The sequence below is a fragment of the Aphelocoma coerulescens genome, chromosome 6 (genome assembly GCF_041296385.1).
Source record: "Aphelocoma coerulescens isolate FSJ_1873_10779 chromosome 6, UR_Acoe_1.0, whole genome shotgun sequence".
Taxonomy (NCBI): domain Eukaryota; kingdom Metazoa; phylum Chordata; class Aves; order Passeriformes; family Corvidae; genus Aphelocoma; species Aphelocoma coerulescens.
The window spans coordinates 1,540,816-1,559,063 of record NC_091020.1 but is presented as its reverse complement, the minus strand read 5'-3'; the positions used below and the strand labels follow the sequence as shown (position 1 = coordinate 1,559,063).

At 45.2% G+C, this 18,248-nt stretch overlaps 1 protein-coding gene across 1 annotated transcript in view; it reads right to left on the bottom strand.

Annotated features, from left to right (window-relative positions):
* The window catches only part of PCDH15 (protocadherin related 15), a 314,817-nt gene that overhangs the window by 149,681 nt on the left and 146,888 nt on the right, over positions 1-18,248 (bottom strand). The window contains exons 10-11 of the mRNA XM_069018835.1: positions 16,877-16,989; positions 5,825-6,031 (exon numbers count right to left, since the gene is read on the bottom strand). Of these exons, the coding sequence (XP_068874936.1) occupies positions 5,825-6,031; positions 16,877-16,989 (320 nt within the window). The remainder of the gene's footprint in view (positions 1-5,824; positions 6,032-16,876; positions 16,990-18,248) is intronic.

Here is an 18,248-nt window from a genome sequence, read left to right as displayed (position 1 = left end):
AATGAACATTAAGCAATCACAGGGTCTGACTTTATCACCTAAATTGAGCCCGATGTGTTTTAAGGGCTCTTTGCAGGCGTCACAAACCAAGGGACAGTCCCAGGCTCAAACCCCATCAGGGCAGAGAGAAATGAGGGAGGAAAGAGGGAAATGAAGGAAGAAATCCCACAATTGAACCAAAACAAGGGGTTTTGCACACATAATACCCAATACCTACGGGGAAGGCACCTGGTGGGACCTGCAAAGAAAAACACAAAATGGACACAAGTGAGGAAACACGATCCTGGGACTGAGGGACAGCAGAACATTTGGGGAGCTCATGGTTACAGACAAAAAGCCCGACAAAAGGAGACCCACAAAATGCTGCGCTCAGTGAACCAAGCCCGGGCTCGAGAGCGTTCTGCTTGAAAAACCTCTGGCAAAGTTCCCACATGGATGTGGATGTTCCATTCCTGCTGCTCCTCAAATTCCACCAGGGGTTACAACTCTGCCCAAAGCAAACAGTTTTCTAAAACTGATGGAGATGAAACCAAAATTCCTGGTGATAATTATGATATTGCCAAGAATGAGCAGACCAGGACATGAATTCTGTGTGTGTTTCAATGATCCCAGGAGTTTTTTGGATGGGCTCTATTTGGCTGTGAAGTTCTTCAGGGCGGCCAGAACAAGCTCCAAGAGTATCCAAACTGCTCAGACTTCCTGATTTCCAGCACAGGCCCATCCCCTAAAAGCTGCAGTGATAACAAAGACACTTGGATGACACAGCTGAGTTTTCCAACATTTTTCAAGCAGAGGATGATCAGCTCTGAAACGCCCACGGAGGAGAGTTTTTGTTGGAGAGATGCTTCCAGCATCTGCCCTCCTCATTTCTAGGGGAAAGAAGAAAACCTTTCCCACTTTCAGCTGGAAAATCTGAGATCCAGAACCTCGCAGAGGTAAAGCAGGGGACATTCTGTCTCCACACAAGAAATACATGGATCTGTTGGAATGAGTCTCGAGGAGGCCATGGAGCTGCTCCAAAGGCTGGAGTCCCTCTGGAGCCAGCCTGGGAGAGCTGGGGGGGCTCACCTGGAGAAGAGAAGGTTCCAGGGAGAGCTCAGAGCCCCTTCCAGGGCCTAAAGGGACTCCAGGAGAGGGACTGGGGACAAGGCATGGAGGGACAGGACCCAGGGAATGGATTCCCAGTGCCAGAGGGCAGGGATGGATGGGATATTGGGAAGGAATTGTTCCCTGGGAGCTTCAGAAGGCAGAATGAGACATTCATCCTAAAATAATCAAGGAAGACACACAGTGTTACAGGAGCAATTCAGTGTTAATATTTTTGGTTTTCCTTAAGTGTAAAGATCCAAAAAATTTAACCCCCTATCTTTATAAATACTAAAGGGAGAGAAGCAGCCTTTTGGCTTTGCCTTGCCCTTCTGTTTGTTTTAATGATGACATTAATTTATAATATCTGTTTCATTTGGGGAAGGATATTTCCTGAGTTATTGCAACTGTTGCCCTGGGGCAGCAGAACTGTCCCCTTAAGAGAGCATTGACTGCAAAACGACTTCAAACAACAACTGAGAGTGATAAAAGCAATCAGGAAAATATCAGAGAAAAACACTTTGGTATTTAAAATGCTTCAGTTCTCCTGGTTAAAAAAAATTGAAAATCTATTCTTTTTCCTTCTCTGGAAGTATTATTGAAAATCCATAACCTGCACTTGTAGCTGCATTTAAAACTTATTTTAGCCATTACTTGCTCTGTCTGCTTAAGTTGCTGCCAAGACATCCTTAAGTACAATTCTTTCAAGTTTCCCACAAGCTGTCTGAAAAAAAAGATGAGAGAATCACAGAATGCCCTGAACTGGGAAGGACCCACAAGGATCATGGAGTCAGGAACCCAGGAATGCCAAGGCCAGGTTGGATGGGGCTTGGAGCAGCCTGGGACAGTGGAAGGTGTCCCTGCCCATGGCAGGAGTGGCACTGGATGGGCTTTGAGGTCCCTTCCACCCAACCCATGTCCATGACTGACACTCAGTGCAGCTTTATCACCAACCACTGGGTAAATGAATTCTCTCCTGTGGAAGCCAAAGAGGAAGGAAAAGGGCTTGGGGAGCCATATGTAAAGAGCTCTCAGCTCACACAGTTTAAGTTCCTCATCTCAGCTTTGGTTTGCTCAGGTCTTAAGGAACGCGTGTGGCTTAATTTAATTTATGCCATTTAAACAGAGCACTTAATGATATCAGCGCTTGGCAGTGCTGCTCTAGTGCAAGGCCTGTTTGCAATGTCCCATCTATAAATTAATTTCTGCAAGGTTTAGAGCAGGACTCTGCTGTAATTCCCACAGGGTTTCGATTTAGAGTGGGTTTTGTTCTTTTCTTTCCTTCAGACACACAGTTAAGTGAGCACTCTCTTCCTGCGTTTACCTGAGGACATGGAGTCATTTTCATTTTTCAATTAGCAGGCAGAATTCATTACGATTAACCAGTGGCACCAGTGGGAACTGGGATGCACCAGCACGGAGAGGGTTTATCTCAGTGACTCATCAGCAATCCTTAAATTTAAATATATTCCTAAATCCATGAATTTCCTGAGGTACCATGAAGCCAGGAGACTGAGACCTGCAGATGTTAATGAGCATTACCTGGGCTGACAATCCCACCCTGAGCTCCCATCCAGCCCCATGAAGAACAATTTTAGTGTTTGGCCATTTTATGTGGGAGCGCTGTTCAATTGCTGTACTCCCAGCTGGAATTCTGGGAATTCTCCTGCCCACAGCAGGTTAGAAGCACTCTGTGAATCTCTGGCACATGGACTGAACACACAGGCACTTCAATCTGGTTCTCTCACATCTGTGTCACACCTGCACCATGTCATGGCTTTGGAAAGGGCTGTGCACAAGCCAGGTGATGCCAAAGGAACAGGAACATGGAATATTTCCACCCAAGGATGAAGCTGATCCCCTCTGGCTGCAGGAAGATCTCTGTGTGTCAGAGAATCCCAAAATGGTTTAGGTTGGAGAGACCTCAAAGCCCATCCAGTGCCACCCCTGCCATGGGCAGGGACACCTTCCACTGTCCCAGGCTGCTCCAAGCCCCAATGTCCAGCCTGGCCTTGGACACTGCCAGGGATCCAGGGGCAGCCCCAGCTGCTCTGGGCACCCTGTGCCAGGGCCTGCCCACTCTGCCAGGGAACAATTCCTTCCCAATATCCCATCCAGCCCTGCCCTCTGGCACTGGGAATCCATTCCCCATTGTATCACCACACAGCCTTGGAAAAAGCCCCTCTCCATTCATTTAGATGCTACTCCACCTGAATTTCTTAATCTGTCTCAGTGACAGCAGAACTCCACAACAAGAAGAAAGCCCCAAAATAGATTTTTCGCAGTTACTCATTCTGCCACACTGAAATATTCACCTTTTGCAACAACAAAAATAATTCACTTTTGGCTCTGCCTCATTGTGTGTCATGTGGCTGAAGTAGATTTTCAGTAACTTCACCAAACTCCTACTAATCATCATCCCGTGAAAATTAAAACATGAGGTAAAACAACCTTAAGCTCACTAGGAGAAGCATTTGAGCCCTTGAGCTGCCATATCCAGGGAATATCCTTCCTGTGGATATGAAATTTCAGGTCTGTTTGTACTGAGCCACAGAAATATGTAACAACTTCTAACAAGCTGCCTGAAGCAGCTCAAGAAAGAGAAATTTGGTTTTTATAGCAATTTCTGACGCAGATTATTTAAGGCATGGTCATGCTCCCAATTAAGAATCTGCTGCAGATCGGACGAGGTTTTTTTATTAACAGTCTTCCAAGTAAAATAACAAACACTTGGGCCATGGCTCTATTGGAACTTTTAGTGCAGGCAAACACAAGTTTATTAATGAACTGCCCTATCCCAGATCCAGATATTGGGAGGAATTCGTGGAAATGTGCTGTTGGACAACAATAAAATGTGGAGCCCAATGGTCAAACTGCCTGTGATGAAGCTCAGAGCACCCCCTCAAAGCTCCAGGTATTGAACTTGTACTGACCAAATGAGGAACACAAAGGACTTTTGGCGGGGAACGAGAATCCCAGGATTTTCTTACAAACCTAGGGAATTAAAAGAACAGGTTGCTCTTCCATGCAGAAATTCCCTAAATTAAATATTTATATTTTGAGTGCATAAATATTATGTGTGGTACTTTCTACATGAATCAGTCAGAGTCAGCCCAAATTCAGGATTTAACAGTTCCAAGTGATCCTAATTTTCTGTCTTGGATATCACCTAATATGGAGTTACATGGAGAATTGCCCAATCTGCCTTTGACGCCTCGTGGGCAGAGTTGTGCAGGTGCCAGGGAAGGGTTAATGCAGCACCATTAACTTCAGCCTGAAAACCCTGGAGCTTGTGAATTCCCAAGTCTCTCTGGCATCCCTTGAGTGTAATGATAGCATCTCCCAGGAATGGGAGAGTCCCAAAAAATCATCAGCAGAGAAAACTGCCACTAAATTTGAATGTCTGATTTGGGACATGGAATTCTGTTAAAGGGAATTGCTTTGAATTACTCTGCAATGGAACTGTGGCCAGCAGTGCTGGGTGGCATCTCTGACCACTCTGGGCTTTGTATCACAGGGACATCTTCCACTATCCCAGGTTGTTCCAAACCCCATCCAACCTGGCCTGGGACACTTCCAGGGATCCAGGGGCAGCCACCAGCTCTGGGTTACATTTATAAACCTGATCCCTGCCCACCTTGACTATCCAAGGTGGCATCCAAGATCCCATTAATTTGATCAACCAAGAAACTGCTTTGCTTTAAACAGAACTGAACCTGAGTGTTTCCCAAGCAATCCTCATTAATTCCTGCTGATTCCCACCCTGTGCCCTCATTCCTTACCTTTTACCCTTTACAAAAGCCAGATCCAACAGCCTTTTCCATGTGCCTTCCAACCATTGATTTCTATCATTGCCCATAAACTGAGGATGAAACTTTAATGGAAAGAGATTCTCAGCAGGAATTTGGGATTTAAAACAATACAACACTCTAATGCTGTGATGTTTTATTGACAATGGGCTCTTGAATTCCTTAAAAAGCATGGATTTGCCTGAAGTGAAGCCTTAAAAAGCAGATTGTTTTCAGACTCTCAGGTTAAGAACTTTACTCAAGAGATCCTGTAAGTATTCCTACAAAACTTAAGCTTGCAGCTCAGCTTTCCTTCTGTAGCTGAAGGAACCAAAAATATCAAGGGAGACAACTAGAGGGACAACAGCAATTAGAGGGAAAAGAAGTATTGGCTAAAAAATCCGTAACGACCTTGGTGAGAACAGAAGCAACATTAGAGGTGTTGTACTGTTACTCCTTGGTTACTATTCCTCTGGAGATGCCTGATTTCCACTCTGAGTAATGTTCTATCAAAATCTGGCAGAGCAAAGAATGCAATGAACTTTCAGCCTCCTGCTATTCCTCCTATTCCTCTTCTTTTTGGTTCAAACCAGGAATTCCTTTCTCTCTGAGCTCCCCTCTCTCATTTCTGTAGTGTGGGGCAGGCTCATCCCTGCCAGAAAATGCATTTTGATTGCCCTGTGCACTGAGCATTCACCAGCTTCAACAGAACAGAAACTTCCAGAGAGGTGAGCAAAACCCAGATCAGAAAATATCCACTTCCAAATCTATCTGCACTAGGAATGAAAACAAACAGGAAATCATCATGAAATTAAGATTTTTTTTTTTGTATTTATTGATCTAAATAGGTTTGTCTCAATAAAAAAAAAAAAAAAAAAAACAAACACCAAAAAAAAGAAAGAAGCCTGAAAATAATAAAATTGTAACCACTCTAAAAGAACAAACCGTACCTCTTCCACGTCGTTGTCCAGCACCACGACCTGCAGGGGGGAGGTCAGGTTCCGGTTATCCGAGATGGTTGTTCCCACTGGGGAGGATTCCAGGATGAAGCCCTCGTAGGTAGACCTTGTGAAATAAGGCTTCTGGTTGTTCTCGTCCAGGATCTCGATGTGGAGGTTGGCAAAGGCGGGGAGAGGATGTCCATTGTCTTGTTCAGCCTAAAAAAATCACCTCATTTGTAAAAGGTTCCCAGGTATGAACAGTGACTCTCTGGGGATAATTCTACTTAAGAGTCAGAATCCAGTTAAAAAATGGATTTTTTTTTTTTTTCCCAGATCCCCCTATTATGGAACTCAACATCATGGAAAAGAGAAATACTACACAAGGTCCCCCCTGAGCCTCCTTTGCTCCAGGCTCAGCCCCTTTCCCAGCTCCCTCAGCCGCTCCTGGGGCTCCAGCCCCTTCCCAGCTCCGTTCCCTGCCCTGGACACGCTCCAGCCCCTCCAGGGCTCTCCTGAAGTGCTCCTCCCCACAGGACTAACAATGGTTGTCCATCATTAAATACTCTTTTCTTCTGCTTTTCCAAGTAAAGTCAGTCCCTTCAGAGCCCAGAGTTTCCATCCAGCACCTGTGAGTTACTTTATAAAAACCCTTAATGTTCCTCACAAGGAAGAGATCCTAAAAAAAGGAAAATGCAAACAACAGTCTCAATCTTCTGAACAGCTTGAAACACCACGAAAATGGCCTTGCTTTGAAGTCCAAGTGAGCCCAGAGCTCATTCTGGGATAAAAGCAGGAATATTCACCCAGGAAGGTGTTGCAGGCTTTGCTGAAGTGCTGGGAATTACACACGGCCAAACACAAAGAGAGTTGTTTGCTCCCACAATTGGACTTCAAATTTGAAACCCTGGAGCCCAAAAGGACAAAGCAAAGGAGTCCTTCCTCAGTGAGCACTTCCACTCAGAATCCCTTCAGCTTTCCTTCCTGTTCACTGGTCACAATGATGGATTCATTTTATTTTTTTGTTTCCGAAGACACCTCTATTTAAGGAAAAAAAGCAAGATTTGTGAACAGCCACTTCCTTTTGCCTTTTGTTTGAAACAAGGAATTCCATATTACAACGCGAGGAATTGATTTGCTTTCAGATGTTCCATGAAATCAGTCCTAGAAGCAACACTTGACTATGAGCAGAGTTCAACACAGACCCTTCATAATGCTCCAAAAAACAAAAAAAAGCTGTAATGTTGTCAGATTTTGCTCCAGTGCCCTATTTCTTGCAGTTTTTCTTTCTGTGGGTTTTTTTTTTTTTTTGCTTCTTTGTTTTGCAGTGGTTTGAGGGTGGGTTTTTTGTTATTTTTGGTTTTGTTGTGGAGTTTTTTATAAGAGATGAAGTTACACCTCATGGGAGTGGTTCCAGATATTGAGTGCTCTTAGTGCAAACCCTTTTTCCTCATATTGACCTGGACCTGCCTGCTGGTTGAGCTTTTTTGCTTCCTAACACAAATTCTGGAGCACAAACAAACAATTTACATTTGCTTCACCCTGGTATGTAAGCCACAAAGCATTTGGGTTCCAGTCCTTCAAAAAATGTGGTTTAGTGTCAAAATAATGAAGGATCTCTCAAATAACCCCAAGGATGTGACCTTCACACTGCTACCAAGACACAAAAAAACCAGCACAGACTTAGACTCAGGTATAACTGAGTAGCTAAGGGCACCTAAAGAAAAAGAAAAGATAAAATCATGTGCAATGTGTTAATTCTCACAGATACTGAGCTGCTTTTATTACATCATCTCTGCTGAAGATTGCTCCCATTGGTAGTGTCCATCATTTTGTCCAGATGGAAGATGGCTGGAGGTGACAGGGAAGCAGTTCCAGGGGGGATGCAATGAGTGAGGAGCAAATGGCTGTGGGAATTAACAGGACCAACGGGAAGTTCACTCCTCCAAAGTAGCAGATGAAACAGTTCCCCCAAAAAATGAGAAATCAGAGCAATGCAAAAGGCTCCCTCATGGAACCATGGAGTATTCTGAGGTGGAAAGGAACCAAAGGGATCATAGAGTGCAATTCCAAGCTGGAAGGACCTGCAAGGATCACTAAGTGCAATTCCAAGCTGGAAAGAATGCACAGGGATCACTGAGTCAATTCCAAGCTGGAAGGACCCACAGGGATCACTGAGTGCAATTCCAAGCTGGAAAGAACCCACAGGGATCACTCAGTGCAGTTCCAAGCTGGAAAGAACCCACAGGGATCACTGAGTGCAATTCCAAGCTGGAAGGACCCACAGGGATCATTGAGTGCAATTCCAAGCTGGAAGGACCCACAGGGATCATCGAGTGCAATTCCAAGCTGGAAAGGACCTGCAAGGATCACTAAGTGCCATTCCAAGCTGGAAGGACTCACAGAGATCACAGAGTCTAACTCCAAGCTGGAAGGACCCACAGGGATCATTGAGTGCATTTCCAAGCTGGAAGGACGCACAGGGATCATCGAGTGCAACTCCAAGCTGGAAGGACCCACAGGGATCACTGAGTGCAATTCCAAGCTGGAGAGGACCCACAGGGATCATCAGCTACAATTCCAAGCTGAAAGGACCCATAGGGATCATCGAGTGCAATTCCAAGCTGGAAGGACCCATAGGGATCATTGAGTCCAGCTCCAGGCCCCCAGCACTATCCAGAGCTGGAATATTCTCCAGCCAGTTCCCAATGTCCCCTCTCAGTGCCCAAAACAGCAGATCCTGTCCTAGAGAAACATCTAAAAGAGAGCAAAACCTGGTTCCCTTGGATAAAACTCAGAGTTCCGAATTCCACTTGGGCAATAAATACTCCTAGTTCTCCATGGAATCACAGGAGCCACTTCAGCAATCCTCCATCCAAACAATCTGTCCTAAGGTGCAAGGAAATGGAATTGTTTTATCCAGACACTTCCATGCTGCTCCTTTTCCATGGGACTACAGAGTTAGCTGAAGTGTAAAACAGGCTAATTAGGAACAAATTTTAAATAAAAGATGTAATGAGAGGTTTGTCTTCATGCCAGATCTTTTATTTGATAAAAATGGGAAGGTCCATCCCTAGAAGCAAAGAAAAACCCAACAAAAAAACCCCCAAAAACCCAAATAAAACAAAGAAATAAAAAGCCCCAAGCCAAAATAATAATAATAATAATAATAATAATAATAATAATAATAATAATAATACCCTAAACAAACAAACAAACGAAAACCCCAAAAAAGTTCTTTCTCCCCTCCAATCCAGATGAGCAAGGGGAGCTGAGGGGAGAGTGGTGCATGGGGATAAATGTGAGCTTCACACATCCTAAAAAAACTGGGATGTCAGGATTTATCCCTGGTGAGGGGCTATGCACAAAGCCGTGCAGAAGAGTAGCAGGGGGAGCTGCAAACTGAACGGGGAGGGCAGGGTAAAAAGAGGGACAGCATTTATCCAGGTTTAGGCTAAACTTTAGGATTGGGGATTAATTCCCGAGGTTGGCAGGTACAGCACAAGGAAAGAAGCGCTGAACTGGATTAAAATTTGGCTTAAGGACAAGGAGCACAGAATATCTTTAGAACACAGAAGAAATGTGACTTTCCTGTCAGTGACTTCGCTGTCACTGGGGCAGGGAAATTAAATCAGCACAAAATGTGTCTGGACACTGGGCATAAAAAAAACCCCAAACCCCAAAACATCCATTTGAGGGCCATACGTAAAGCATGACTTCAGGACCAGCAAGACTCATGGTGCTGCAGGGCAGTGACCAGCAATTAGGGATTATTTCCCAAATATTGCAACTCTTTCTTCTTCCCTTAAAAAACCCACCAGCTACAAAGCCATCAGGCCAAGTTTTAGGTGATGAATGTTAAATTTTACATGGAAAGATAGGTTTTTATTGCAGAAAGGAAATTTCTGTCAATAAAGAGACATCACAGAACATCCCAATTATTGATTTTAATAATTTCACTGCTCTGGGAGTTTTGACACACAATTTAGGGTCAATCTTACTGACATGAAGAAATATTTTAGTGATTTAAAAGGAAAGTTTGGGTTTCCTGGACCCTTTTTTCCTTCATCACAAAGACAAACCCTTTCCCTACACTCAGATTTTTACTTCTACATCAAATCCCATCACTGTATTAAACACAAGAGAGAAAAAAAAGACTGTCTCAAAGAGAGTTAATTGAATTCGGAGTTCACCTAAGGGCTGAACCTTTGAACAGCTAATTTAAAAAAACACTTCTTGTCTTTAGTACCTACAGGAGATGCACAACCAAAGGAATGATTTGGAAAATTTCAGCATTGACAGAAAGAGGATGGAGCAACTCTTTAATGAAAAGAAACTTCTTCCATTCTTGTCCTAATCTGTCACCCTGAGTGCAAACCCCAAAGTTTAGAGGAGCAAAGAATAAGCACAAATCCTCTGAAATGCAAGAAAAGTAAGACACGGGAAGAGGGGAAGGTTGGAGCTACCCCAGCCAAAGGTAGCAAAGGTCAACAGATGCGTGGAGCCAAGAGATCAGAACAGGGTGGGAAGAGTTGAAGGCTGAAGTCCTTGGAAAAATCAACCAAACATTGCAAATATGAAGTTTCTGAAGGGGTGGAAACCAAAAAACATTAGGTCATTCCGGACTTTTTAAGTCTCAAAACCCATGGAGCATTTCTCTAATGCAAGAACTTCCAGTCCAGTGAGCCTCAACTGATGGACATCTCCTCATTGCCTGCTGGACTTGTGCTGGCTGAAATTCAGAATAAACCAGCCATGGAATGAGCAAGGTTGGGAGAGTCTTTCAAGGTCATAGAGTCCAAACAGCACCCCAGCAACACCAGCATCACCCCCAAACCACGCCCCCAAGGGCCACCTCTTGATGCCTCCTGAACACTTCCAGAGAGGGTGACTCCAACACTGCTCTGGGCGACTTCTTCCAAAGCCTGACCGCTCTTTCAGGGAAAGAGGAATTTTTTCTGATGTCTAATCTGAACCTCCCCTGGTGAACATGGTAAGAAAAACAATTCAAAAATCATGCTTGAAGCTGCAGCCAAAGACAGGAGCCTAGAGAAGAAAAGAAGCAGCTCAGATCTCCCTGGATTTCTCTTTTTATTAATAAATTTGTCTTCCATGAGCCAGCCCGGCCTCCCCTTGCACCCAGGTCAGCATATGGCCCCACAGCACTGCCTGTCAAATCAGTCTTGGAAGGAATCAGAGTTTGGGTTGGAAGGGACCTTGAAAATCATCCCTGCCATGGGCAGGGACACCTCCCACTGTCCCAGGCTGCTCCAAGCCCCAATGTCCAGCCTGGCCTTGGACACTGCCAGGGATCCAGGGGCAGCCCCAGCTGCTCTGGGCACCCTGTGCCAGAGCCTGCCCACCCTCACAAGGAACAATTCCTTCCCAATATCCCATCTTAATTCCCCCTCTGTCAGTCTGAACCCATCCCCCCCTTGTCCTGTCTCTCCAGTTCCTGCTGCAGGGTCCCTCTCCAGATTCCCTGTACCCCTTGAGATCCTGGAAGGAGCTGTGAGGTCTCCACACAACCTTCTCTTCTGGAGAAGAACCCATTCTGTCTGTTTTAACCCTGCCACCTCCTTGTCCCAGTTGGGAACTCCTCACCCTGGCACTGCAGGAGAGGCTGAAGTGCTGCTTCCTCTTCGCTCCCTGAACTCTGACATAAAACTGCATTTCACAGGGGTCTGTCCCAGCTTCTTCCTTCCTCACCTGGAGGAGCCTCTGTCCTGCTCTGTCCTTTTTGGGACGCTGTGCTCAGGACACCTGGATCTGTTCAGAGCTGCAGTGCTTTTCTCCCTGTCCTTTTCTCTGTTTTCACTGATGATTTCTAATGCTCCATTTCCTTTTTTTTTTTGGATCACCGAGCCAACCTTCACACTCTGTTCCCAGTTCCAACACCAAGGTCTCATTCCCAAGTCAGGCCAGAACCCATCATTTTATAGAAAAGTTTAGGACGACCCTTTCTGACATGTTTCACTTTATTTTTAAGCCATGCCTAATTTTATCAACCATTTTATCACCGACTCCCTTGGTCTTGCAAAGCCCTTCTGCAATTCTGCAGTCAATCCCTGGAAGTTCCATCCCAGAAGTGTTGGGAAGACATGGGGACACAGAGTAGTTGTGGGCTTGGCTGGGTTAAAGGGTTGGAATTGATGGTTTTAGAGGGTTTTTCCAACCTAAATGACTCTGTGACTATATATTTGTCTTTACAACTAGAATATTTTTTATATTTTATATTAATAGCTATATTTTTTGTATTTACATTTTTATATGTCTTTACAACCATAATATATATAAAATATATATTATGATTCTGTAATACCTCAGCATCAGAATTAGCTGTTATTTCAGTATTTCAACCACTGAGATAATTCCCAAGTTTCTCCAGCCTACAGCTGCCCTCCGCAACCTCCCTGTGTTTTAAACCTGATTATTTCTTGCCCTCTGCACCTTCCAGTGGCAGGCAAACATCCTCTCCCAATCTTCCTGCACTTCCTTGGAACAGGAAACAGCCCTGGTGCAATCACACCAACCATGGCACATAAATATCCTTATTTCCTGCTTTCCAGTTTGATCCTGAAGTTGTTTCCAAAAGGATGCCTTTTTTTCCTGTAATGCAGGAATTCCTCGACAGCCTCGAGAGCAATGGACAGGAGGGATCCATGACATTCCCAGTGGGATCAGAGAAACCAATAAAGCTCCAGAGTGAGGAGCAGGAGAGCACCACCCTGTTGGTTCTGCTGAGATCCATATCAGGGAGAATCATGGATATTGGGAAGGGTTTAATTACACTGGGACTGCTGGGAGCATCTCTCTGATCCAAAGCAGCTCCACGAGAAAGGAATCAGAGAACACAGAATATCCTGAGTTGGGAGGGACCCACGGGGATCAGGGATCCAGCCCCTGGCCCTGTCCAGACCCCCCAACAACCCCACCCTGGGCATCCCTGGCAGCGCTGCCCAAACGCTCCTGGAGCTCTGGCAGCCTCGGGGCCGGGACCATTCCCTGGGGAGCCTGGGCAGTGCCCAGCACCCTCTGGGGGAAGAACCTTTCCCTGATCTCCAGCCTGAGCCTGCCCTGGCCCAGCTCCAGCTGCTCCCTGGGTGCTGTCCCTGTCCCAGGGAGCAGAGATGGGAGCTGCCCCTCTGCTGCCCAGTTTGGCTGGAAATCCCACTCGGTTCAAAAATTCCAGCCAGGAGAAATTCCAGAATAAACAGAGTAGATATTACAGCAGGAACATTGTCCATCACCTCCTGCACAGTGGGATCCCAAACCAATTTCCCTGTAACACTAGAATTTCAAACACTCTGTTCCACTCTGACCTTCTGCCACCCCCTAAACAATAGGGAAATGCAATCCCACTGTAGAGCTGTTCCCATGGAATTGTCTGTCATTGGGTTCACAACAGCCTGGCTGAAACCCACCCTGGGATCACAGGCATAGAGCCATAGGATACCGAAAATGCTCTGCAAGGATATTCTTCAAAATCCTCTGTGTTGCCCTGCATGGTGTTGAGCACATTTGTGTCACCAGCTCTGTGGGGAGGAACCAAAACCACCCCAGGGGACACAAACCAATTCTTTTGCACAGAATTCCAGACTGGTTTGGGTCGGAAGGGCCTTAAAGCTCATCTAGTTCCACCCCACCTTCCACTAGCCCAGGTTGTGAGAGTCTATTCCCTAAGAGCCATAAAACCCTTAGATCCAAGGAAAAGTATTATTAATAAATCAGGCTACAAATGTTACTTGAAGCTGGGAATCTTATCTTTTCCCTCTTCCCCCCTATTTTTTTAACTAATCTAGTTGGGGTTTTTATTGAGATGCCCAAGTCACATAAATCCTTCCTAATTTCCCAAATACAACAGACAGCGGTTTATGAATTGACCATCCAGACTGGATGAAAACCTACTCTAGTATTATCAATTTAATTAACTAAATCAATTTATCTATCAACTTAACTATCTAAACTACTCTAAAATGATCAATTTCATTTCACCGCTACACAGCTGCCCACTGAGTTCATCAAAACATTCCTCTCTTTTTCCACCTGATGTTCTAAAAATCAAAGCATTTTTAGCCAATAATCCAAGGCCATCAGAAATGGAAAACAAATTTTTGCAGGAGAAATAAAATGCTTTCCCCAATTTTGAATCTGACAAGGATGCATTTTCTTTAGAGGATGGGAAATTTGACGCATTCTTGGGTAAATAACACAGATCAGAGTGGAACAACCAGAAAGGAAAAAGGTCTGGGAGGGTGGGCAGGACCTGGCAAAGTGCCCAGAGCAGCTGGGGCTGCCCCTGGATCCCTGGCATTGTCCAAGGCCAGGCTGGACACTGGGGCTTGGAGCAGCCTGGGACAGGGGAAGGTGTCCCTGCCATGGCAGGGGTGGAATGGGATGAGTTTTGAGATCCCTTCCAAAGCAAACCATTCTGGGATTCTCAGCCCTTCACTGGCCTCCAAATACTTCCAGGTTTTTTTATTTTTTTTGGTCTTGCAACTCCCACAGGTTTTATAGCAACTCTGGACAAAATTCTTGATTTTTCCGTAATTACTGTGTATCACCCGACTGCAAATACTGAGGAGAAACTCCTGCAGCTCCTCATCCTGTGCCTATTCCAAAAGTGAGTCCCTGTGAACTGAATCATGCCCAGCATGAGCAAGTTTCTCAGAATCTGCTCTCCCCCAGGTGTGGTAAATTTTCCAAAGTGCAGGAATTCCACCCATGAGCATTTCACAGCCAGCCTCCTATAGCCCATCCTCTTTGCAAATGGATCAGAATGGAAGTGCCAGCTTAGATTCTGTCTGATTGATAAATAACCCCTGCTCAAACAGGAAAGGAGCAGATTGTAGCAATTTGATTAATTCTCCCATTTGCTTCATGCTTAAAAAAAATAAATAAAACCCGTCTGACATTTTTTAGAGCTGGTACCAAGAACATAATTTCATGTCTACAGTGCAGTGGTCATGGCACTGTAATTTTAATTAAGCCCTTTCAGCTTAATGGCTTAATCCACATATTGTGGCAGTCTTGCTGTTGCCACATGGAAATTCCAATGGGAACCCCCTCAAAAATCCATACATTTTTTTGTAAGGATGTTGTAATAATGCCCATGTTTCTTGGCAGGGAATGGAAGTGCCAAGAGCTCCCATAGAAGGGCAAAACTGTTTTTCTCCTTGCTTGTCAGCTAATATATTCCAGAGATAGAGGGAGGTTGAAATCCAGCATTTCTTATTAGGATCTTTAGTTTGTTCCATTGCCTCCCTATTTGAGAATTCAACATTTATCAGCAGTGCAGGTGAGTGCCCCTGTTTCCTGTCCGCCTTCCTTCCTGCATTCAAATATTCCTGTATTGACTTAACCACCTTTCCCATTTCACAGTTTTCCATAATAACTTAACAGGAGAAAAAAAGAAAATTGATCTTCTCATATCAGAGGGAATATTTTAAAGATTAAATTGAATGCATGCTGCAAAAATAGCAGATTTTCTGTTTGAAGGGAAACATCACACGTTGCACCCCTCCAGATAAAACAGAATCAGATCCTACAACTGCGAGAAATGAGACGTGCAACACAAGAAGCTGAAGGTTTGATGTGGTGCAAGCCTGAGCCATTATTCCAAAGGTCCCTGAAGGATAGAACACTAAAACTTTTATTGTTCTAGTAGGTGGCACATTGTCATCCTTACAGACTGATCCTCTTCCTTACTATTTTTCCTATATTTCCTGATTGCACATTTACCACAGCAACAGGAACCTCCTAAATCCTATAAACATTGCTGTTAACGACCCAGGGTGCTATTTAGGCACAAAAAATACCCTCCTATACCAGTTAATTGATTTTTAATCGATGTATTGTGCTGCCCAAGTTTGGGAACTAAAGGGCTACAGGGCTTTAACCTGTAACTCCTTAGGCTATTTAGAGTCATGGAATGGTTTGGGTTGGAAGGGACCTTAAAGCCCATCCAGTGCCACCCCTGCCATGGGCAGGGACACCTTCCACTGTCCCAGGCTGCTCCAAGCCCCAATGTCCAGCCTGGCCTTGGACACTGCCAGGGATCCAGGGGCTGTGCTTTATGGCTTTTCCCAGCACTAGGAGCTGAACGGGCAGCAGGACAGAAGAGCATTCCCAGCAGGGCAGGGAGGGATCCTGCCCCTCTGGGCAGCCCTGGAGGCACCTCTGCAGTGCTGTGTCCAGCCCTGGCTCCTCAGCACAGCAGGCCCAGGGAGCTCCTGGAGCGGGGCCGGCGGAGGCTGCGCAGCTGAGGAAGGGCCTGGAGCAGCTCCGTGCCCAGCACAGGCTGAGGGAGCCGGGGCTGCTCAGCCTCGAGAGGAGCCCCAGCTGAGAGGGGCCCTCAGGCCTGGGTGTCCCTGGCTGCAGGGAGGGCTCCGAGCAGGGCCCAGGCTCTGCTCCGGGGCCCAGCAATGGCACCAGAGCACCGGGCAGGGCCTGAGCCCAGCAATTGCCCTGCCCAGGAGGCAGAACTGCTGCCCTGGGCAGTGCCCAGCCCTGAGCAGATTGGCCACAGAGGCTCTGGGCTCTCCTCCCTGGGGCTGTTGCAGAGCTGTGTGCACACAGTGCTGTGCCTGTGCTCCGGGATGGCCCTGCTGGAGCAGGGAGGTGCCCTCTGTGGTTCCTGGGATACCGTGAATATTCACTACTCAAACATGAATTATTCACCACTGCCCCAGCCTGACCCGTGCTGGGGTTCTGGGAACATTCCCCACCCACACAATGATCTGTATCGCCGTGATCCGCTAGCACGGGCCGCGAACTGAACACGTGAAATAATTCTCAGGACAACGGGGCTCATAAAAAGCGAGGGGACAAATGGTGCTGAGTTTGTTCACACAGTGTAACTTGAAACGTTAAAACTTTGTCACGTTCATTCCCTTTTCACAAATACTTCACATCCTTCTTCCCCCTGATGGTGCTAAATGACGCCTGACAGGCTAAAAAAAGGAAGTAAAAACTCTAGGAAAGACAAGAGGCCCACCCCACATTTTCTCCAGAGCTTTTGTTTTAATCGAAAGAATATAAACACACGAATTCAGCCTGAATTACCTTAATAACCAAGTCAAACTTCTGGTGTAAATCCCTATTTATTGGCTTGAGGAGGGTGAGTTCAGCCGTTGTGAGATTCATATGGAAATACTGGGGATAATCCTCAGGAGTACCTGCAAAAAAGACATTGAGGTTTGAACAACTCTAAAAGATTTAGTTCAACAATGTGTTTATTTTACTCATTAATCATCAAAGGAACAAAGCCTAATTCTGTTGTTGGAAGGATAAAGTACTGCTTTATTTGGACATGGAGCTTAAGGATACTATAGTTATGTATTTAATATTATTATTTCCTTACTCTTCATAACCATGAAGATTCCTCTCAGCTGGGACTCCCTAAGTACTTAACAAGAGGAATATTATTAATAACATATAAATAATATATACAAGTGATAACACGAGTAATAATAATATAATAACAACAGGTTATTTTAGAAATCCCTCTAGGAAAAACAAGTTTCTCAGGGAGGAAGCACCAGATGAAACCTCCGACAGTTTCCATTAATTGTCAGCTGTAAATGGTGTTTTCATGGCTGTGGATTTCCAGGATATTCTTTAGGCCAGTGAAAACAGAAGCATCAGAGTCTGAAGGGATTTGGGAGCCTGTGGAGATTGAGGAAGGGCTGTGCCAAGGCTGTGCCTGGCAGCTGCAGCCCAAAAATGTCCCTGTGCCTAAGCCGAAAGGTTCCAGCACCACAGCCCGGCACAGGAGAAGGGAAAAATTCCGGCTACAGCGATTCTGAGCCCTGGGAGTCTCAAAGAAATGGCTCAGAAAGCCCAAGTGCTCCGCTCTGAGTGAACTCCGGCATTCCCAGCTCAGCAGGATTACAAGAACATCCCAAGAAGACAAAATTCTGATTATAAGCCTAAAATCTTGAGGGGTTTGGGTCCGGGACCAGCCCTGTCAGCAGCTGAGGGCAGAAGGTGCTCCTGGCTCAGGGGTAAGAGCCCCCGAACATCCCTGAGCCCGGCGCTTGTGAGACCCTAAAGCTGCCATGGGAGCAGCACAAGCCTGGCCCTGCCCAACCCTGAATCCAGCCAGGACTGCGGCATGAGATACAGCACAAGGGAAGATCCCTTTCCTGATAAATGCTGCTGTTATTTGCTTTTCAAGTGCAATGTTAGAAAATACTTTTAGAAAGCCAGGAGATAAATTACTGCAGTAATTTAATTTGCAATTCCCCAACTGACAACCATTTGCTAGATAAATTATATAAAAATTATCTAAAAATATATAAAATTATAAAAATTATATAAATATGTTAAAACTTATATAAATTACATAAATATAAAATTATATAAAGGATATAAAAATAAATATGTTTATACGTATTTTATATCTATTTTTTCTGTGACTCTCTTGATATACACC